This window comes from Mesoplodon densirostris, chromosome 9, assembly GCF_025265405.1.
Source record: "Mesoplodon densirostris isolate mMesDen1 chromosome 9, mMesDen1 primary haplotype, whole genome shotgun sequence".
NCBI lineage: Eukaryota > Metazoa > Chordata > Mammalia > Artiodactyla > Ziphiidae > Mesoplodon > Mesoplodon densirostris.
The window spans coordinates 85,834,512-85,857,063 of NC_082669.1; the positions used below are offsets into that span (position 1 = coordinate 85,834,512).

The window sequence follows — 22,552 nt, forward strand, 5'->3', positions numbered from 1 at the left end:
TGATAGAGTACTTATTCACTAAAGTCCTTCCCCTGAAATAAAAATGAAATACTGAGACAAAGTCTATTTGTACATATTATAAAACCAAATACTAAGATCAGAAAAGACTTTGTCTCCAATTTCCCTTTGAATACCTCACAAACACTAACTTAACCAATCACATCATATGTCTGATATGTTTATAACTTAAGAAGAATCACAAAACTGTGGATCATATTCCAATTTAACCAAGTAAAATACATCTGTCACGGTTTCAGTGGAAGCACACAGAACTCGTGTAAAGCCAGGTTTGGCTTATTCTTAACACTTTTAAAGGGAATAATATGATTTTAGAAGATGAAATACCTGGGTCCTCTGATCACCAAAATCACATATATTTACAAATCAGGTGGAATTTAGTTGCCTGGTTAGATATTTAATTATTTTGGAACTGCAACTTCCTTTTTCTTAATTACCTATATGCACATATTTTTAGTTGCTGCTTTGTTAATCCTTATTTACATATGCAAAAGTTAGAAGTAAACAATGTCGGTGGAAAATTTTTAAGTGAAAACAAGCACAGTTGTGTATCTGGTTAAATAAAAATATTCTACCTTTGGTATAAAGATGTCTTTTTGCAAAGTACCCATATACGCTTTAAAAAATTAGAATATTATAATAGCTTTAAAGAACTTTACAATTCCAGCTTAAATTTAAGGGGCATATTCTCCGAGAAATTCCATTTGATTTACAGAGGAGATTTTATTTATATATAACATTTTTGTCACTGCACCAACGTTCTGGATATGCAAGATGGGATGGCAGTGTTGTGTTAGTTGTAATTTGTGAACATCTGGGCCACAGAAAGTGATTTGTACACTGTCACTCAGCAGACTGTATTTCACTGTGTAGTGGGTGGAAATTAAGGTGACAACTGGCTTCCAGTTGCTCTTAAGTCCACTCAGACTCAGGTTTAGCTTTCTCATGCATGAATACTAGAAGGCTGTCAGTTTTGTTTGCATGTCTTATTTTTGTTAAAAGTGTCCTTCTTATGGATGAATTACTCTCACTGATGCTTAATAGAGTCAAGAGAATTTTGTTGTCAATTATTTGAGGTCAAATGCTTCATCAGATAGAGGTCAGTCACTGAGCCGGATACTGGGAACACAAGGCTGAACAAGACCTGGCCTCTGCCTTTAGGGGGCTCACAGTTTTGGGGGAGCAGCATACACAGGCAATTACAACACAGAGTTCCAGACTATACATAGGTGTTAAGGGAAATGGGGGACAGGGGTTCAGGACAGCTTCACAAAGCAGAGCACCCTAAACTGAGCCTTCAAGGAAGAAAAGTAAAAGATAGGCAGCTAGGTGCAGAATGAAAGGTAGGCGGGCCATGGGTGAGGACAGTGGCTTTCCCCAGGGATGGTACCTCCCCCTGTTAGGGGCATTTTAAAATGCATATGGGCAGAAGCTATGGAAGCTAACTAACTTGTGATAGAGGGATAGTTCCACTGATGAAAACTGCTCCCGTAAAAATGCAACAGCGCTCCTGCTTGGAAACACTGTGGCTGGCAAGACGTAAGAGGTGGGGTGGAGTGGTAAGTGGCAGTCAGGTAAATGTAGAGTCTTTCAGGCCAGACTTCATCTTGAGGGCAAAGGAAAGTTACTAAAAAATGTTGAAGGAAAGGACATAATCAGATTTGCGTTTTGGAAATTGGACTGAAGTAAAGGAAAGAACAGAGGTAGGGAGACCAAATAGAGGCTTCTGAAGTAATGTTAGCAATGGCCCAAACAGAGGTGTTGGCAATGAAGATGTGGGAAGAGAGTGAGATTTGTTGGACATTACAGAAGCAGAATCAATAGGATTTAGATGTGGGGATCAGAAAGAGAAAGAAATGATTAATGCCCACCTTTCTGCTTTGGCCACCGTTATAATATAAAGGTACCACAAAGTGAGACAGTAAACAGAAAGGAGAGTCTGTTAAAGGTGAAAAAGAATTGTTTCTATTCTGAATATGTTGAATTTCAGAGTCTGCAAGATACCCAGCTGAAGATATCCAGACAAGAGAAGGATATGCTGTCCAGTATTAATCTGCATAACTAAAAAGAAGACTCTAGATTGTAGAATTACTTTTAGTAACAGCTTTCTCAACTTGGAAGTTTTTTTCTTTGTATTCTACCACAGGGGTTGGCCCATTATAAAAGTTTCTTTCAGAATGAACAGTACTACACACAATATGAATTACTCGCCTATTAAAGTAAGAGAGAATAAACTGTATCTGTTGCCTATCTAATAAAAGAGAATGATTATATTCTACTGTGAAATTCTTGCTCATCCATGCCATATGGATAAATATTCCTAGATCAAATTAATGATCCTCCTTGTAATATATCTTACTTTACATAAGTGGTGCTATAAAACTGTGAACAATTTTGATCACTTTATAAGAATGTGCTGTTGGAGTATTACATCTTTGGATTGCTTTTAAGAAAAGGATCATTATAAAACGGACGTACACTTTTTGTCCAGGCCATCACAAGCTACATGATGGAAAGAAAAACAAACACATGCAGTAGCTAAATAAAGGATTAGCCTCTTTGTGAGCAGAAAGAGCAGCCCTGTGGAGTCAAAGCAACAAAGCCAGGATCAGCTTGGTGTAAACAAGCTTTCTTTTTCTAAAGATGCCACCAACTGAGGGAAAACACCAAAGGTCACTGGCTAGGTTGGGGACCTTCTCTGAAAAACTAAGCCATGAAACATTCAGATATGCCCAAGAAAATATTAATCATGAAAATTTAATGTAATCACTAATCTGTCTGATGATGAGGGAAACAGGTCCAGCTGTCAGTAGGTCTCATCACAAAAGTGACTAATCATATTAAGTTCATAAACCTGCTCTGAGCCTTCCAGAAATAGTTACTTCTGCAATTTTAATGGGTTTGCAACAGAAATTGAGACCCTTACTCTAAGCCATTTACTATTCTAGTCCCACTGTAAAGAGGATGTGCACTTAAGCAAGGGGCTCAAATAAATACTGAGGTCCACCAAGTTCCTGCTATGACCTGAATTTGCTTGAAGCCAAACTTAGAAAAACATGTCTGTTTGGTCCTAACTTGCCAAGGGTCTTATTTACTAAAGAACTAACGAGTCTCTCCCCTACAAGTTCATTCTGGAGCTTTCACCTAGAATGGAGTATTTGCAAAGAAATAACATGAGAAGGAGGTAACCTGAAACACTGCCCCTTTGTAAAATAAGTAATGGGATGAGAACATTTTGAATTTTTAGAGGGAACCTACAGGAAAAGGTGTTTGACCCTGACAGAAATGTTGACTTTCAGCTACTGGTATTATTTTAATAAAAACACAAGTTGTTACTTTAGGAACACAGTTTTTAAATATGGAAGATAAATGGTTAAGTTTTTACAACTCTAAGATTATATTCATAGTAAATAGTTTAACTTTTTTTCCCTAGACATCAGTCCTATTTAACTGTAATACAGGGTATGAAAAGAGGAAAAATGCCTAAGAATTTGTCTTTGCCACTCTGGCAGAGCTATGTAAAAATTGTGATTTTTTTTCCACATGCAAATATTAAAATTTTTAAAGATTCTTATGAGAATTTGCCAATTTCAGTATGATTCAAATATTGCCATCTGCCAGCAAAGCTATATTATGGCAAGAAGAGGAAAATTAAACATTAGAACACAGTGAGAATTTCACAAAGTTGCTTCAGGTAAAATTTTGCTATTTTATAAGCCAAAGATATAAAATCTTTGCCAACCAAATTCATCTTGCATTTTATGTAATAAGGAAATTTGTGCCAGGATAACAAAAGTGTTACTTGTCTAAAAATTGACTGATTCTTCACTTAATTTCTTTTGCCAAATTTACTGTCACTGTGGTTTCTTTGGTCATCTTAAGTCAATGAAGTCTTTTCTGAGAACAAGAGAGATTCTAGAATAGGCTTCTTTTCCCATCTTTCAAAACTCTCTTTAAATGATGTGATATCAATATCTTTGATGCCATATTTCCAGAGCTGATAGTTTTAACTGGGAAGATGGAAAGTGCAAAACAAACAAACAAAAATGCCCTGAAATTTACATAAGACTTATTCTTTCTTTAAAACAAAAGAAAACTTAAGGAAAAATACTCTCACATCTTCTAGATCATAGGGTCCCCATGCATAAAGAGCTCTCTTCAAATTTCAGAAAGAAGAAAAAAATACCATGAACAATGGGTCTCATTCAGCAAAAGTTACCTGATAATTGTCAATACTTTAGATTTATTTAAGTGTCTACTTCCTTCTAAACAGAAAGGCTTAGAAATTATGATTTTTAAAAATACATTAATTTAAAAATAATCAGCTTGTAATTAATCTTACTAAATAAATTAGTGACAAAATATCTCATAAGTAAAATTTAATAAGGAGAGTCACTGTCATGAATAAAAGTGCCTTAGCAGGGAAAAAAATGTTGCGTAGGTGGTTTAAGCAGAGATTTCTTAAGTTGACGAATCTTTAGTTAGACTATGTAGGATAAAGAGAGACTCAAAATTAGAAATGAAAGAGGGGACATTACAACTGATGCCACAGGAATAAAAAGAATCATATGAGACTACCATGAACAATTATACACCAACAAGTTGGATAACCAGAAGAAATGGATGAATTCCTAGAAACATACAACCTACCAAGACCAATACATAAAGAAAAAGAAAATCTGATCAGACTTATAACTGGCAAGGAGATTGAATTAGTAATCAAAAACCTCCCAACAAAGAAAAGCCCAGAATCAGATGGATTCACTGGTGAATTATACCACAATTTTAAAGAAAAGCTAATGCTAATCACTTCTCAAACTCTTCCAAAAAATTAAAGAGAACACTTCGAAGCTCATTTTAAAAGCCCAGCATTATCCAGATACCAAAGCCAGACAAAGACACTACAAGAAAAGAAACTACAGGTAAATATCCCTGAGATACAAAAGTCCTCACAACATACCAGCAAAACAAATTCAACAGGATGTTAGAAGGATCATGCACCATGACCAAGTGTGATTTATTCCTAGGATGCAATAATGGTTTGATATATACAAATCAATGTAACACAGCATATTAATAGAACAAAGGATAAAAATCACATGATCACTGCAACAGAGGAAGAAAAATCGTTTGACAAAATTCAACATCCTTTTATGATAAAAGATCGACTAAGTACAAAAGGAATTTACTCAATATAATAAAGACCATATATGACAAGCAGACAGCTAATACCATACTCAATGGTGAAAAATAGAAAACTTTTCCTTTAAGATCATAAACAAGGCAAGGCTGTCCACTCTTACCACTTTTATACAACATAATAATGAAAATTGTAGCCAGAGCAATTAGGAAAAATAAATTTTTTAAAGCATACTAATTGGAAAGGAAGAAGTAAAATGATCCAGGTGACATTATCTTATATGTAGAAAACACTAAAGAGTACACAAAAAACTGTTATAACTAATAAATTCAATAAATCTGCAGAATAAATAATCAACATACACAAAAACCAATTGCATTTCTGTACACTAATAACTATCCACAGATGAAATTAAGAAAACAATCCCATTCACAACAGTGTCAAGAAGAACAAAATATTTAGGAATAAACTTAACCAAGGATGTGAAAGACTTACAGAATGATAATGATATAAAACTGATGAACGAATTTAAAGACAACACAAATAAATGGGAAGATTCCCATGTTCACGGGTTGGAGGAATCAATATTGTTAAAATGTTCATACTACCTAAAGCAATCTACAAATTCAATGCAATCCCTATCAAAATTCCAGTGGCATTTTTCTGAACAGAAACAGAAAAAAATCCTAAAATTCAAATGGAACCACAAAAGACCTTGAATAGCCAAAGCAATCTTGAGAAAGAAGAAAAAAGGTGGAGGCATCATGTCTTGATTTCAAAACACATGACAAAGCTACAGTAATTAAAACAGTATGGTACTGGCATTAAAAACAGAAATATAGACCATTGGAACAGAACAGCAAGAACAAAAATAAACCCATACATATACTGTATGATCAACTTATCTTCCACAAGGCTGTCAAGAATACGGAATGCAGAAAAGGTAGTCTCTTCAACAAATAGTGCTGGGGAAACTAGATATTCACATGCAAAAGAATAAAACTGGACCCTTACCTTACACTACACACAAAAATCAAGTGAAAATGGATTAAGGACTTAAATGTAAGGTCTGAATTTAAACAGCTCCTAGAAGAAAACATAGGAAGAAGTTTCATGACATTAGTCTAGGTAATGATTTATTGGATATGAGACTAAAAGTATAAGCATCAAAGCAAAAAGAGCCAACTAGGACTACATCAAACTGAAAAATCTCCTATAAAGCAAAGGAGACAATCAACAGAGTGAAAAGGCAACCTATGGAATGGGAGAAAATATTTGCAGACAGTATATCCGATAATGCGTTAATACCCAAAACATATAAGGAACTCATACAACTCAGTAGGAAAGAAACGAAGTAACTTGATTATAAAATGGGCAAAGGACAGCCATTTCTCGAAGGAATGTATACAAATGGCCAATGGGTATATAAAAATTTGCTCAACATCAGTAATCATCAGGGAAATACAAATCAAAACCACAATGAGACATCACCTCACACCTGTTAGGATGGCTATTATCTAAAAAAAACCCCAAAAGATAACAAGTGCTGGCGAGGATGTGGAGAAATTGGAGCCCTTGGAACACTGCTGGTGGGAATAAAAAATGGTGCAGTTGCTATGGAAAACAGTATGGAGGTTCCTCAAAAAATTAAAAACAGAATTACTATATGACCCAACACAATCCCACTTCTGTGTGTGTGTGTGTGTGTGTGTATGAAAGAACCGAAATCAGGATTTCAAAGAGATATACTCCCATGTTCACTGCAGCATTATTCACAATAGTTAAGATATGGAACAGCCTAAATGTATATCAATGGATGAATGGACAAAGATGTTTTATATAGGTACAATGGAATATTATTCCACCTTAATAAAGAATGAAATTCTGCCATATATGGCAATATGGATGAACCTTGAAGGCATTATAAGTAAAATCAGCTAAGTCACAGAAGGACAAATAGTGCATGATTCCACTTATATGAGGTATCTAACATGGTCAAATACATAGAAACGGGGAGTAGAATGGTAGTTGCCAGGGACTGGAGGGAAGGGAAAAAGGAGTTGCTGTTCAACAGGTATACATTTTCAGTTCAGTATAAATTCTACAGATCAGCTGTATGACAGTTTGCCAGTAGTCAACAGTACTGTATTGGGCCCTCAAAAATTTATTAAGGGGAGAGATATCATGTTTTTTTGTGTGTGTATTCTTACAATAAAAAATAATTTTTACTTGCAAAGAACGTCAGTCTTGATCTCATTACAACTACTGCAATTATATTTCATATAGTTACCTAACTTAAAAAAATCTCTATATAATAATGTATACATACATAAACATACATATTATGGATATTACCCCAAAATGAGTTTTCCTATGAAGGAATATATAACCAGCATTAGGATGAATGTAAAAAATAAAATGCATTATTATATGTGGTATTATGTTTAGATATTTATACTATGTTTATGTATTATATTATACTATGTTTAAGTAAAAAGTGCTAATAAAAGGAGAGTGTGCTGAGATCAACCTGGGTGCAAAACCTGCACCAAGCTGAACTGGTCTTAGAACATTATTCACATTTCTTGGGCAGAGAAAGGCAAGGGGTAGCACCCTGCTCTCACGTACAGAGGCATGACCATACCGCATTTTTGACCCTGACTCTGCACGCATCTCCCAGTCACCAAGGCCATTTGAACACTCTGATTTGCAGAAACAACCTTCTGTATTCCCTTCATTCCAGGGAGGCCTGCAAAGGGTTGCAAGATATTTTTACCAACTGTTCTAGATTTCCCTGTATCTGAAACAATCTCAGTTATATAAGTTGCACTGAATTTAGGATTATCCTTTCTTTTACTGATGCACACGTCAGTTGTAATGGGAGTACCCAGCTGCATTTCTATTCCACAGCTCTAGTACAGGTCACGGTTGAGTGCCCTGCACATAATGTATTAACACGGTGCCAACACGGGAGATGCGGCTGCAAAGTTACCGTCAACAATGGCAGAACACTCTGCTGCTCAGAGCTAGTGATCCTTTGACAGCTGCATTTTACCAGAGCAGATATAAATCTTCAATGACATCACCTGAGAAACAAAACCAACGTTGAGAGTAAGTAGATGACAACCGAAGAATGTTGTCCCTTCAAACTGACACTGGAGCATTATTCATGTTGAAAACGACTTCCTTTTGATTGAAACTAACTCTCAAATCTTAAAAAAAAAGGTCACGGGGTTCTTACCAAATAAATATTGCATGACAATGAAAACACCCAAGCCAAAAATCTCAGATGGGACTCAGGAGACAAAAGCAAATTTCGCTTCATAAAATGTTCTTTCATGTTGTCAGCAGCATTGAATCTTTCTTCAACTATGAGCCCCCTCCTGAAAATTCTCAACTTTAAAGCGGGGTGCTACGAGAAAAGGTTTAAAGAAAGTAGAAAATGAACACAAGTTTAAAAAAATTTGAAAACAAGCACAGCACACAAAGCAAAGGCTAAAACAAAAATTGGTGAGTATGTGGGGAGAGGTAAAAGCAGAAGAACATAGTCGAGTGTTCCTGCATACATTATGTCAATTAATTCACAATATAATCCTTGATATAGGCACTACTGTCCCCATTTTACCAATGAGGAAACACACGCATGACAACATGGCTAACCTCGGGTGAAGTTGAGATTTACCCTCTGATTTGCCTCATTCTTTGGCTTCGAGCCATGTTACATATCCACTATCATCACCCTGAAATTAACATTTTAAAATCTTGAAATCTGAATCTTAAAATATCTTACTTCCTTTCCAACTTATTTCATTTCTAATGTATTTCTTTCTGTTTTTAAATATTATAAATTCTGCTTATATTCTGAAAATATGAACTTATTTTACCAACTCACACCAAATGCTATACAGGTTTCATAAAATGTCTTTCCGACTTATTGATATTATCATTCTTCTCATTCCTTGACTGTTCTGAGGATCCTGGAAAATCCTTTCCATGTACTACTCCCACTCTCTCTTCACAGAAATGCTCTAAGTAGTGATTACTGTGCACGTGTCTCAACAGAACATAGGTCCTTCATTGCCCCCCACCAGGTGCTGGACCTGGTCTGGATGAAGATGTGCACTAGTGGAGGTGAGCCCCAAAGATATCTCTTTGGCTGCTGGTCTGTACTCTAGGACAGGAGCAGCTAAGAATAAAGGCATTTCTTCTGTCTGGGCTAAGCAGTCCGCATCTGAAACACAGCAACAGTAAAGTCTTTTGACCACAGTACTTGGTCTGGCTCCAGAACACTACATGTCCTAGAAAAGTGGCCTTCAACCTTTTTCTCATGAACTTCCTAAAATAATTTTGAAAAATTATGTACCCTCTTCACACATTTTTTAAATTGACATCTAGAAATTTTAAATATAAATTTAAAGAGTTGCAAAGGGTATAATTTCTGGTGTGTTGGAAGCATTGACATTTAACTTGAAACAGTGATCTCATTCTTAAGTGGATCCAAGGGAATTTATCATAGCAAAATGATTCCACCATCATCCATTTAAAAAAAAAAAAAAAACACCTGTACAACTCCTCTTTAACAGAAATTTGACACTATTTTTTGCCCTGAACTTATACTTTGATTCTACTTACCCCTCATAAATTTAGAATTTTAGCCTACTATATTTTAATGCTTGACCATGTTTTTTATATATATTTTTAATCTGATTGTAAGGCTTAACATGGGGGGTGGAGAGTAAGAAAGAGAGAGGGAGGGAATACATATATTTCCTTCTGGAATATACCTCAACATTATAATAGTCATATATGACAAGCCCACAGGTATCATACTCGGCAGCAAAAAACTGAAAGATTTCCTTTAAGTTCAGGAACTAGACAAGGGTGCCAAACTTACCACTTTCATCCAACATAATAATGGAAGTCCTGGCCAAAACAACTAGGCAAGAAAAATAAAAAGCATCCAAACCCAAAGGAAAAAGTAAAATTGTCTGTTGGCACATGACATGATCTCATCAATAAATGGTACTGGGAAAACTGGATATCCATATGCAGATGGTGTATCTTACACCACACATAAAAATCAACTAAAATGGATTAAAGACTTAAAAATAAGGCATAAAACCATAAAACTCCTAAAAGAAAACATAGTGGAAAAATCTCCTTGACATTTGTCTAGGCAATGATTTCTTGGATATGGCACTAAAAGCACAAGCTACAAAAGCAAAAATATCCAAGCAGGACTACATCAAACTAGAAAGTGTCTGCACAGCAAAGGAAACAATCAACAGAGTGAAAAGGCAACCTATGCAATGGGAGAAAAATACTTGCAAGCTGTATCTCTGATAATGAGTTTATATCCAAAATATATAAGGAATTCATACAACTCAATAGCAAGCAAGCAAACAAACAAAAAACCCAATTAGAAAATAGGCAAAGGACATAAATGGACATTTCTCCAAAGAAGATATACAAATGGCCAACAGATATATGAAAAGATGGTCAACATCAGTAATTATCAGGGAAATGTAAATCAAAACCACAATGAGATGTCACATCACACACGTAAGGATGGCTATTATCTAAATAATAAAAGATAACAAGTGCTGGTAAGGATTTGGAAAAATTGGAGCCCTGGTAACACTGTTGGTAGGAATATAAAATGGTGCAGTTGCCATGGAGAACAGTACTGAGATTTGTCAAAAAATTAAAAGTAGATCTACCAAACCATCCAGCAATCCCCGTTCTGGATATATACTCCAGGACATAAAATCCTCATCTGGAAGAGATATCTGTACTCCTATGTTCATTGCAGTATTATTCGCAGTAGTCAGCACAGGGCAACAAATTAAATATTCATCTGTAGAAAGGAAATGTATATGCATACAATATAATATCACACAGCCTTACAAAAGAAGGAAGTCCTGTCATTTGCAACAGCATGGAAGTACTTGGAAGACATTACTTTAAGTGAAATAAGCCAGACACAGAAAGACAAATATTGCATGATCTCACTTACATGTGGAATCTAAAACAAAAAAGTCAAACTCATAATAACAGAGTAGAATGGTGGTTACCAGAGCCTTGGGGGTGGAGGAAAAGGAAAGGTATTGATCAAAGGGTACAAACTCTCAGTTAAAAAAGGCTTAAGCCTACACATACCCACGGGTGACCATAGCTTAATTCTATTCATACACTGAGACAGTTCAGCATCAATTTTAACCCAGAATTTCATTCTTTCTGTTGTAAGCTCTAAGAAAATAATAGATGGGACACCATTCGAGCAACGTCTATCAATTTGTTTGTTTCCTTCCTATTTGATTGTCCCAAAATAATAGTGATTGATAAGCAAAAACTATTTTTCCATCATTCAGCAGTTGAAAACTTGAATAAATCCTTCATCAACTTTGTTGAAAGCAGAGAAATAGAAGCCATCTAATTTACAGGAGGACTTATTACATCATTGGTAAATTGCTTTCCCAAAACTAAGAGGAACATTAAAATTTTTCCTTTTGAAAGGTGATGTGGAGGTTTTTTTCCACTCCAGAACAAACACACCGTGGTTAAGACTCAAGTTGGGTTAGAGGTGTACCTTTTTTTGTAAAGTCAAGGAAGGAAGACTGAAAGTGGCTTGAGAGAGAACTTGCATTTAGCAGGTTCTTTCCTAGAAAGAAGGTCTTCAGGGGAGAGTACTTATGAACTAGAGGAATCATATATCAATTCTATTAAAACTGAACTTGTGCCTGTCTATCCCTTGGCAAGTCATCTTGTTTACACAGGTGGTCCCCCATCTCAGGGTAGTCAGAATAGCAAGGACGTGGAAGAGATCCTGAATTCCAGCCTCAAGTTACCACAACGAAGCAGAAGAAATGGCCCTTTAAAGTGAATATGTTTTCCAAGGAATTTCTAGAAAAATGGGAGCTTGGGGTGTGAGAATGAGGACTAAACATCGTGTTAATCAGGGTGGGTACTGGCTGAAGTGTCATAGCCTGACACCTACTGAGAGACTGTATTTTTTAATACTCTAAATAGTAGAGAAAAAAACTTTAAGTATAGACCACCAATGAGCCATATTACTTGTGGCTGGTGTTAGACAGGAACCAGGAGGTATAATATAGAGCCTTTGTCTTTAAGGAGCTTCCAATTTACTTGAGCCATCTGCTAAGAAAGTTAAATTCAAGCAGGAAGAGGATATGTGGGTGATATTATTAAAGCAGTAGCTCAGGGGAAGCAGAAGGAAGGCAGCTACAGGATGCATCGTTCTAGGACGGAAGGGTGTGATGTCAGAAGTTCCGGGCAGCACGAGGTGTGTCTCCAAGGAAGTGCACCAGAGAAAAGATAAATGTGTACATTCCCCATGACAGAAGGCATTTGCTAACCAAGAGAGGACTACAAAGAGCACCTACATAAAAAGACATTTTGCCCCTTTACCTCTTCCCCTCATCCCCACCTCCACCCTACCCAAAACTGATAGAAAGAGCATATGAGCAGGCAAAACAAGAAGCATGTGAGGAACAGAGAGCAGTATCCTTTCCCCTGGGCAGGTTTCTGGGAAAGCTGGGAGGAAGGAAAGGAAAACCCTACCCTTTTGAAATGGGTAGGTTTTGACTTAAAGTGGTCTGAAACTTTAATACCTGAACATGGTATTTAATACCCGAAAATGGGCAGCAAAGCTATGGTTTATGCCAAGATCTCTCCCAAGAGCAGGGGAGGGTGATCCTGGAGCATGTCTGAGAGCAGTACCAGAAGAGAAGTTAAGTTTTGTGCTACTTACACTTTGCCAAATGTATCCCGTGCAATAACCTGGCTATACAGATCAAATAAAATAATGATGAAAGCAACTCCAAAACACTGCTCTGGAAAAAAGTCACGGATTATAAGGGGAAGTGATTTACAAGCTGTAAATCCATCCTCGAGATGTTGATAATCATAGGTTTATACACTTTCTCCCAAGCTCTCTCACTGCTGTTTTCCATCAGTGCTCTTCAGCAAGCATCTGGAATCTTAATCAATCATATTTTCCCCTCTAATTCAGATGCCACTAATTATGAGGATCCACACGTTAGCTTCCTTTACTTGCAAATAAACTCTCAATGAAGGTACTTTCTGTATTTGGCCAGTGTTTGTCTCTTTAGGCCTCATTTTCTTCTGCACCAGCAGTATGAGTTTTAGAGAGATGTTATTTCTGGTGAATTTATGTAAGAGGAAGGAATCTCATATTTTTAAAGATGGAAATGATAAAAGATGAAACTTGTGTGCTGTTTGAGTGTTTTCCTTTTGATTCATTAAAACCAGGCATACTTTTTGATAGATCATTTAAAAAAGTAGTATATTCTCTCTCTCATCAGCAAGAGTAGCTGGCTAATGAATTACACTTCAAAACGAATCCTGGCATTAGTAAATTAAGATGAAAACTACTATGTTTTGAAAAAGCACGATCACCTTCCTATTGGTTTATTTGAAATCTGTATTTAATCTCCCTTAAACACTTGTCCTAGTAGCTTGTCATTCTGAAAAGCTTTCCATTTATAGCGGCAATATTCTTTCAATAGTTTGACAGATTATTACAATTATGGTTCAGAATTTAAAGTTTCCAGAAACGGGTACTGAAGCCTGTGTTTCCCGTCATTTTCATGAGGTAGAAGAATGTTCTCTCCTAAAAACCATAAATATATTTCTCTAATGATGCAACTCATCAGTTTTTCTTACTGCTCCTTGCCTTTCTGTTTTATTACTTTGAAGGGTGGGGGTGGGGACAGAGACCAATTAACCTTCAAAGGTCTTTAATAAGACAGCATTATGGATGAACGAGATAGAGAGTATAGCAAAACACAGTGCTGCTTCCCAGGATCTTTTTTTATGTGGCAAGAACACTTAACATGCGATTTACCCTCTTAAAGAATTTTTAAGAGTGTGATGCAGCATTGTTAACTATAGGTGCGATGCTGCACAGCAGCTCTCTAGAATTTAGTCATCTTGCATAACTGAAACTTTAAGCTCCTCAAATAGCAACTCCCCATTCCCTGCTCCCCCAAGTTCCTGATTTGTTTTTAACAACGAATTTCCTTCCTTCTACTTCCCCAGAACCGAGGTCTATCTTGGCCCTCCATAGGGTATTATTAGCTTTTATGCTTTTAGGCACTCAAAGGATGTTCATCATCTGCAGGGAAAGTGCTTTACGATCACTACATATCAGGAAATTGCTGACCACTACATGACCATGACAAGTCACTCCCTACCCCTTTCAGCTTCAGCTGTCGTCTGACTACCCCTCCACTTCCTTTCAGCTGGTATCGTTAAGGGTACGGGCTAAAACTGAAATAATGAAACGTCTGGAAATGGTAGAAAGCTATAAAAGTGGAGCAACAATGCTTCCGTACCTCATTCATAGAGAACAAAACTTTCCCTGGTTGACTGAGAGACTATGAAACAATGACTTAAAAATTCATAAGTAATAGAATTTTCTCCACTGAAAATACCATTTGTCTACATTCCTTTCCCTATATTAAAAAATCAAAATTAAAAACAAAACTTTAATAGATGACCTCACTACCACTCTTCACAAATCAAACTTGTCTCTAAACAACACTTTTATTAGATCCCAGGTTCCATATTCTAAGTCATGTACCAACCTCATATGCTGTTTTCCACCTAACTGCTGGCAGGAAATCTGAATTACAAGAATGAAATAGGCAATGGCTAGAAATCTTGATTACATTTTTTGGAAATATGGACTAAATAAGGCATTTTAATTAGTATCAGACAGAAGAATGAATTGATCTCCAACAAAGCACGAAGTGTTGAAGCAATAAGATTTAGAAAACATGTCTAAGGCATAATTCACTATGATGATGGAGGAGATGAATCTCTTTCCTGTTGTGCAAGATGAGTTCAAGATAAAAGTAACCACACTGCTGAAAAGCTGTAGTTGGTCAGCATTCAGGAGATACATTTGTAAGGAAATCTGCCCCTGGGATACAATGAAAAACAAAAATCGTTTAATTCTTTTTAAAAGTTAACTCAGTCTTCATGAAGAAACAGGTAAGATATTTTAGCCAAATTTCCTTGTGAAAAGAGTAATCAAAAGCATATTAGAGGCTTAACTGTAATATTTTCTCTCTAACTCACAAGTATTTTAATTCATTTAAATTATCCATGTATATGTTCCCTATTATAGCATCTCTTTATGAGTACATTGAGTTTATTAGAAATAAAATGAGATGTATTCTGTGAAAACTTTTACTATTTGTGGAAAAAATTATTGTTAAAATAACTATTTATATAAAAATTAACTCATTTGATTGACCAAATATTTAAGTATCAATTAAATAAAAGACTCTGTAGAGATTATGCTAAGTGAAAAAAAGCCAGATACAAAAGACTACATTTTGCATATCATTTGTATGAAGTGCTCAGAAAAAAAATTACAGGGCTAGAAGGCATACGAGTGTTTTCCTGGAAGTGAGTAAGATTGCAAATGGGAATGAGGCAACTTTGTGAAATAATGTGTTTTGAAACTGAATTGTGATGATAGTGGCACAAGTGTATAAATTTATTAAAAATCATCTAAATTTCAATAAAAGAATTTTATGCTATATAAACTATACCTCAGTAAAACTTTAAGAAAAGATTCTGTAAAAACATCATGGCATTGAGATTCTAAGGGCATTTGCACTCCCTTGAGAACTCACGGAGTACTAGAGTAGGGTAGTGTTTGTGACCTCCCCCAATTAATATGTTGAGGCCCTAATCCTCAATGCAATGGTATTTGGAGGCAGGGCCTCTGGGAGGTAAGTGGGCTCAGATGAGGTCATAGGAGTGGAGACCCATGAGAATATTGGTGTCCTTATTATGGGATCAAGAGAAATTAGATCTGTCTCTTTACCATGTAAGGTCACAGCAAGAAGGCAGCCATCTGTAGGGCAGGAAGAGGGCTCTCACCAAGAACCCAACCTAGCAGGGCTATTATAGTTCACTATGTAATCAGGATTAGTAACCAGAAAATACCCATAAAGAAAAATCCATCCCCAGATGGTTCTACTGGTAATTCCACCAAACACATAAAAAATAATTAATACCAATTCTTCATACCCTTCCAAAAAGTAGAAGAATTTTATGAGGCCAATATAAAATCAGACAGATGCCAACAAAAAAAGGATATTATAGACCAATCTCTTTTGAATATAGATTTTAAAAATCCTCAACAAAATACTAGAGAAAATAATCCAGTAACAAAAATAATTATATACATCATGGCCAAGTGGCAATTATGCCAGGAATGCAAGGTTGGTTTAACAGCCCCCCCCCCACCAAAAGCATATAATGTAATGTACCATATTGATAGAATAAAAGGCAAATACCATACGGTCATCTCAATAGATGCAGAGAAAACATTTGACAAAATACAACACCCTTTCATGGGAAAAAAACCCCACTCAAACTAGGAATAGAGAGGAATTTCCTCAAACTGATAAGGGGCATCTATGTAAAAGGCACAGCTAACATCATGTTTAATGATGAAAGACTATGCTTTTCCTCTAAAATCAGGAATACAAGGATGTCTTTTCTTGCCACTTCTATTTCACATTGTACTGGAGGTGCTAGTCAGGGCAATTAGGCAAAAAATGAAATAAAAAGCATTCAGATTGGACAGTAAGAAATAAAACGATCACTATTTGCAAATGGCATATTATATAGAAAGAAGTCTAAGAAATCCAGTAAAAAAAAGTACTATTAGAATAAACAAGTTCAGCAAGGGTGCAGCATATGGAATTAATGTACAAAAAATCAACTGTATTTCTATACACTGGCAATGAACAATCCAAAAGTGAATTTAAAAGAACAATTCCATTAATAATAGCATCAAAAAGAATAAAAATACTAGAAATAAACTTAACCAAAGAAGTAAAAAACATACTTTGAAAACTACAAAACATTGTTGAAAGAAGTTAAAGATTTAGATACATGGAAAGATATCCCACGCTCCTGGGTAGGAAGACTTAATATTGTTAAGTTGGCAATACTCTCCAAACTGACCCCAGATTCAATACAATTCCTATCAGAATCCAAGCTGGTGATATTTACAAAATTTTTGCAGAAATTGACAAAGTGATCCTAAAATTCATATGGAAAACCAGAATAGCCAAAATAATCTTGAAAAAGAACATATTTGGAAGACTCACACACCTGATCTTAAAACTCAACACAAAGCAATGGTAATCAAGATAATGTGGTACTAGCATAAGGACAGACATATAGATATATCAATGAAATGAAACTGACAGTCCATAAATAAACCCATGTATCTATCATCAAATGATTTTCAACAGCGTACCAGGAACATTTAATGGACAAGGAGTAGTTTCTTCAATAAATGGTGTTGGGACAACTGGACTGTCATACACAAAAGAAGGAAGTTTCACCCTACATCATACCACATACAAAAATTAAAATGGGTCAATCACCTAAATAAGAGCTGAAATTATGACAGTGTTAGGAGAAAACACAGGGGTAAATCTTTGTGACCTTGGATTTGGCACTGGATTCTTAGATATGACACCAAAAGCACAGCAACAAACAAAAACTAGGTAAACTGGACTTACAGTTGTAAAACTTTGTGCTTCAAAAGACAGTATCAATAAAGTGAAAAGATAATATACAGAATGGAAGAAAACATTTGCAAATCATATATATGATAAGGGTCTAGTATCTAGAATATATAAATAGTTCTTTCAACTTAACAACCAAAAGGCAAACAACTCAAATAAAAAATAGGCAAAAAACTTGAATAGACATTTCTTTCTCTAAAGAAGCTATATGAATGGCTACTACAGCATATGAAAAGATGATCAACATCATTAGCCATTATAGAAGAGCCAATCAAGACCACAAGATACCACTTTACTCTTACTAGGATGGCTATACATTTTTAAAAGTCAAACAACAAGCATTGATGAGAATATGAAGAAATTTAACTCTCATACATTGCTGGTGGGAAAATAAAATGGTACATTGTGAAAAAGCATTTTGATGGATTATCAAAAAGCAGAACATAGAATGACCATATCATTCAGCAATTTCACTTCTAGCTGTATACCCAAAACAACTGAAAACAGGCGCTCAGATGGGTGTCTGTATACCAGCCTTAACTGCAGCATCATTCACAATAGCCAAAAGGTAGAAACAACCCAAGTCTCATTAGCCTAGATGAATAAACAAAACGTGGTATATACATACAATGGAATATTATTCAGCCATAAAAAGGCATGAAGTCCTGACACATGCCACAAGATGGATGAACCTTGAAAATATGCTAAGTGAAAGAAGCCAGTCACAGAAGAGCACATATTATTGTTATATATGATTCCTTTTATATGAAATGTCCCAAAAAGGCAAATCCATAGAGACAGAAAGTCAATTAGTAGTTGCTTAGGGCTGAGGTGATTTGAGGCTGATACATAAAAGGTAAAGAGTGGGCTTCCCTGGTGGCACAGTGGTTGAGAGTCCGCCTGCCGATGCAGGGGACACGGGTTTGTGCCCCGGTCTGGGAAGATCCCACATGCCCCGGAGAGGCTGGGCCTGTGAGCCATGGCCGCTGAGCCTGCGCGTCCGGAGCCCGTGCTCCACAATGGGAGAGGCCACAGCAGTGAGAGGCCCGCGTTCCGCAAAAAAAAAAAAAAAAAAAAAAAAAGGTAAAGAGTTTCTCTCTGAGGTGATGACTGTACTGTGTTCTAAAATTGACGATGGCTGCATAACACTGGGAATATACTAACCCAGCTAATTTTTAAAACAGACACCAAACCCCTCCCTTGACTCCATATGCCTTGCTAGAAATGGTCCCAGTTTCTCTGTCTCACATAGCCTCCTCTTGAGAGGTTTTAACCTCTTATAGAGCTGTTTATCCTCATTATTTTCACTTCACCGTGAATTAGTAAATTCTGACCAAGTACCTACTAGGTGCTAAGATATAAGATCAATAGGACAAGAGCTCTGTCCAAAAGGACAGAGGAAGGGAAACAGTACAAGATACACAGATGAGGAACCCATTAATCTAAAAATTATAAAGTGATGAGCCAGAAAATATCCACTTAGCATTGGGTTGTCTAAAGGAAGGGGTTGTTCTCAGCAAGTGATGTTTCTCAGTACTAAGAATCCAGTTATAAAAAGGTAAGAGGCAGAGCAGCTGCAGGCAGAGGGAAAAGCAAGTGCAATGATGAGAGAAGGCTGATACGAACTTCATGAGGTCCAGGGAGGCAGAACAGTAACTGACCAGGGGAACAGAGAGACAAGGTGAGGTCCCAGAGGTAATGAGAGCCTGGTCAGGGGAGACCTGTAGGGCTCTGTAAGGCAGGGTGAGAAGTTTCAGTTTGCTTCTTCTCAATCCCATAATACTCTGTGCACATCTGTCCTGTTACACTTAATTCTCTGTATACCTCCTTAGACTTTGCCCTAAAGAAAATCAAAGTTTCTCGTTCATCTCTATCTAGACAGTGCTCAGCCAGAATCTCAGAGGTTGAGGTTTCCTGAATGAAGAATCCACGTATTGACACCGTTATAAGGCAAAAATCCTAAGGCTTGTAAGAAATTCTATATAAAGTTTAAATGGAAGAAAAAATGTTATCGAAAGGCAGTGTGCAAATGAAGGCCAGGCAATTTTCATTTAAATTCCCCTGGCCCACGTGGTTATTTCTACCAGAGACTGTGATGTTTCCCAAGTTTGAATCAGTTAAAAAGGACATCTTCCAAACTTAATTAAACTCACTCCCAGAATCTGAAACATAAAACTGCCAGCAAAGAACAGTTTTAGCATCTCCAGTTACTGCACGGTAGTCATTCACCGGTTCTCTAACTCAAGCCTACTCACTAAAGTATCCCAAGACATTGTCTAACATATCTACCTCAGCACCACCACAGAGTTATAATACACAGAAATGGAAAAGCTATAGATTACACTTCTAGTAATTGAAATAGGATCAAGCACTGCCTTTTAAATAACACATGATAACAACACATGCATTCCTTACAAATGACTACAAACATTTAATTGCCTAATAATTAGCTTCACATTTGCATGTTGGATTTTCTGTTTGTGCTGCACAGGGATTCTGCATAGCTCTAATTATAGCCTCATTATCCAGGAAGGCACACACTGATTCTAACACAGTTGAGACAAAGCTAGCCAAGTAACAGTTTCAGAGTGTAACACCATACGATTCTTCAAAGAGATAAAGCACATTTCTTCAAGAGGGAAGAAAAAACATTTTTTTCAACTGGCTTACTGTGGCCTTGAGGCTTCGGCCTGGTCTGTCTGCAGTTTTTCTCCTCCTTCCACTTCCATTGTACAGTAAACAATTCGATTGGGAGCGACTGACTTCAAACCTTGCACTTCCATTATGACAATCTAAGGATAAGAAAAACATTTCACTGATTCGTCAAGCTGACAACACTTAGCAATAGAGACGGCAGTATGAACTACATGTGAGTAGGAAGACCAATTGATAAAATTATCTGGCAATACCATGGCATTTTATTTTCTTTATAATCTACCTTCATTCATGGAAGGTAAATAACATTTTGAGAAAGTCTGGTATCTGAAGGCACATCTCCTGCCAGTTATGAAAGATTAAAGTCTCTAAATATGAGCCACAATGAAGTAAGTGAGATATAAACTCAGAGCCTTAAAAAAAATTATGGCAGGTCTGCATGAGGCAAAGCAGAATTATTAATGAAAATTCAGTGAATGTGTTAAAAGGATACAGGTTGAATTTCACATAAGGCGACTGGTAGAAACTGTCACCATCACACCAATTCATTGATATCAATACATGACATCAGAAAATTTCTATATTCACTTACTTTATATGACTACTAGCATTTATAAAAGAATTTTCTTCATAACCACTGTTTACCTTATGAAAATATGGAAAATATAACTTGGCAATGAATATCTTACTATTAACTTGACAAGGAAAACAATTTTCCCCATCCGTTAAAGGTATATACCAATTGGATGCAGTCTACTGGAAAAGGGTGGAAAGACTGATATTACCTTATATATTTGTACCTCCTGGGGGAAAGGGAAACATAGTTTTCAAGTGTGCTTTTTATGTCTGTATAAAAGACTGCCAATCTTAAAATATTGTAACCTAACATTCTTACTGGATGTACACATAAAATATGACTACTACTAAATATCATTTATAATAGTTTTTTTAAATCAAAACTTGCATCATGAAGTTTCCTAAATTCTCAAAATTAATAAAATATATTCAATGACCTTTTTATACATGCACATGTATTGATCTCCTGTTGTATATGTATAAACAAGATTAATAGCATCATTCATGCCATGTAGCTACCAAAATATCCACTAAAAAGATGTGTGTCATTTATTGATCTTTTAATACATTATGAAAATCATTACATTCTTCATAGAGTTCTGATATGAAAGTTAAGGCAAGAAGTCTCAAAGGAACAAACCATCTTAAAAGAACTTTTCTTCCTTTCAGTTCTGGTACAACAGCTTTTTTTGTAAATACAAATGCCTATTATTTTTGCTGCATTTTTTTCATAAAAACATATGGGAAACTGATTACCAAAAAATACAGGTCAAATTCAGAACCATTTTCCTCCCTCAATCAAGGCTTTTGTCACACTGAAATGCATACCAACATATGAATAAAAATGAAGACAACTGAAAACAGACTATGAGAATTAATAGATAATAGTAACAGTTTTCACAGTTGCTCTAATACTCAAGGAAGTTTAGGTGAAGTACTAAACATGAAACAGAATTGAGTACACAAGATAAATCTAGAAATCTTGATGGCACTGGTTCCTATATGGGAATATGACTGTCCTGCATCTTTCTGTAGAGTGTTTAATAGCCAAAGTGCAAGAGAGGAGAAAGGAAGCATCTGCTTGACACTATTTCTGTCACCTCTACTACAAGCTACTATAAACAGGACCTCCTAAAACATACGAGTTGTGAAACAGTTTTCTGTCCCTCAAAACAATGCTCCCATCTGTTCCGGGAATGTTCTATCCTACAGAATTGCCACTTTCAAAAGACGTAACTTCTGTTATGAATCCATACATATAAGTAAATAAAACACAGTTCTACAGATCTGACTTCCAAAAGGAATTTGAAAAGCACAACTAGTCTCAATCATTAATGATAAAGGCAGCTAAGAATTCCATGGACCATCAACTAACCTAAGTTATCTTAGGTAACTGTTTCAACTAATTGCCAGCAAAACTTTATAATGAAACTACAGAAAATAAAACTGATCTGTGTTCTGTCTTTTCTTCCCAGATCTCTGGATAACTGATATCATCAGGATAAAATAGACAAAGTTATTCTAGAAGCATAAAGAAGGGAGGCGTGTACAAAATATG

At 36.1% G+C, this 22,552-nt stretch overlaps 1 protein-coding gene across 2 annotated transcripts in view; it reads right to left on the reverse strand.

Moving 5' to 3' along the window:
• CADPS2 (calcium dependent secretion activator 2) overlaps nucleotides 1-22,552 on the reverse strand; it is a 493,834-nt gene that overhangs the window by 269,050 nt on the left and 202,232 nt on the right. For both annotated transcript variants that reach the window (XM_060108899.1, XM_060108898.1), the window contains exon 6: nucleotides 20,434-20,555. In XM_060108899.1, coding sequence (XP_059964882.1) covers nucleotides 20,434-20,555 — 122 coding nt within the window. The remainder of the gene's footprint in view (nucleotides 1-20,433; nucleotides 20,556-22,552) is intronic.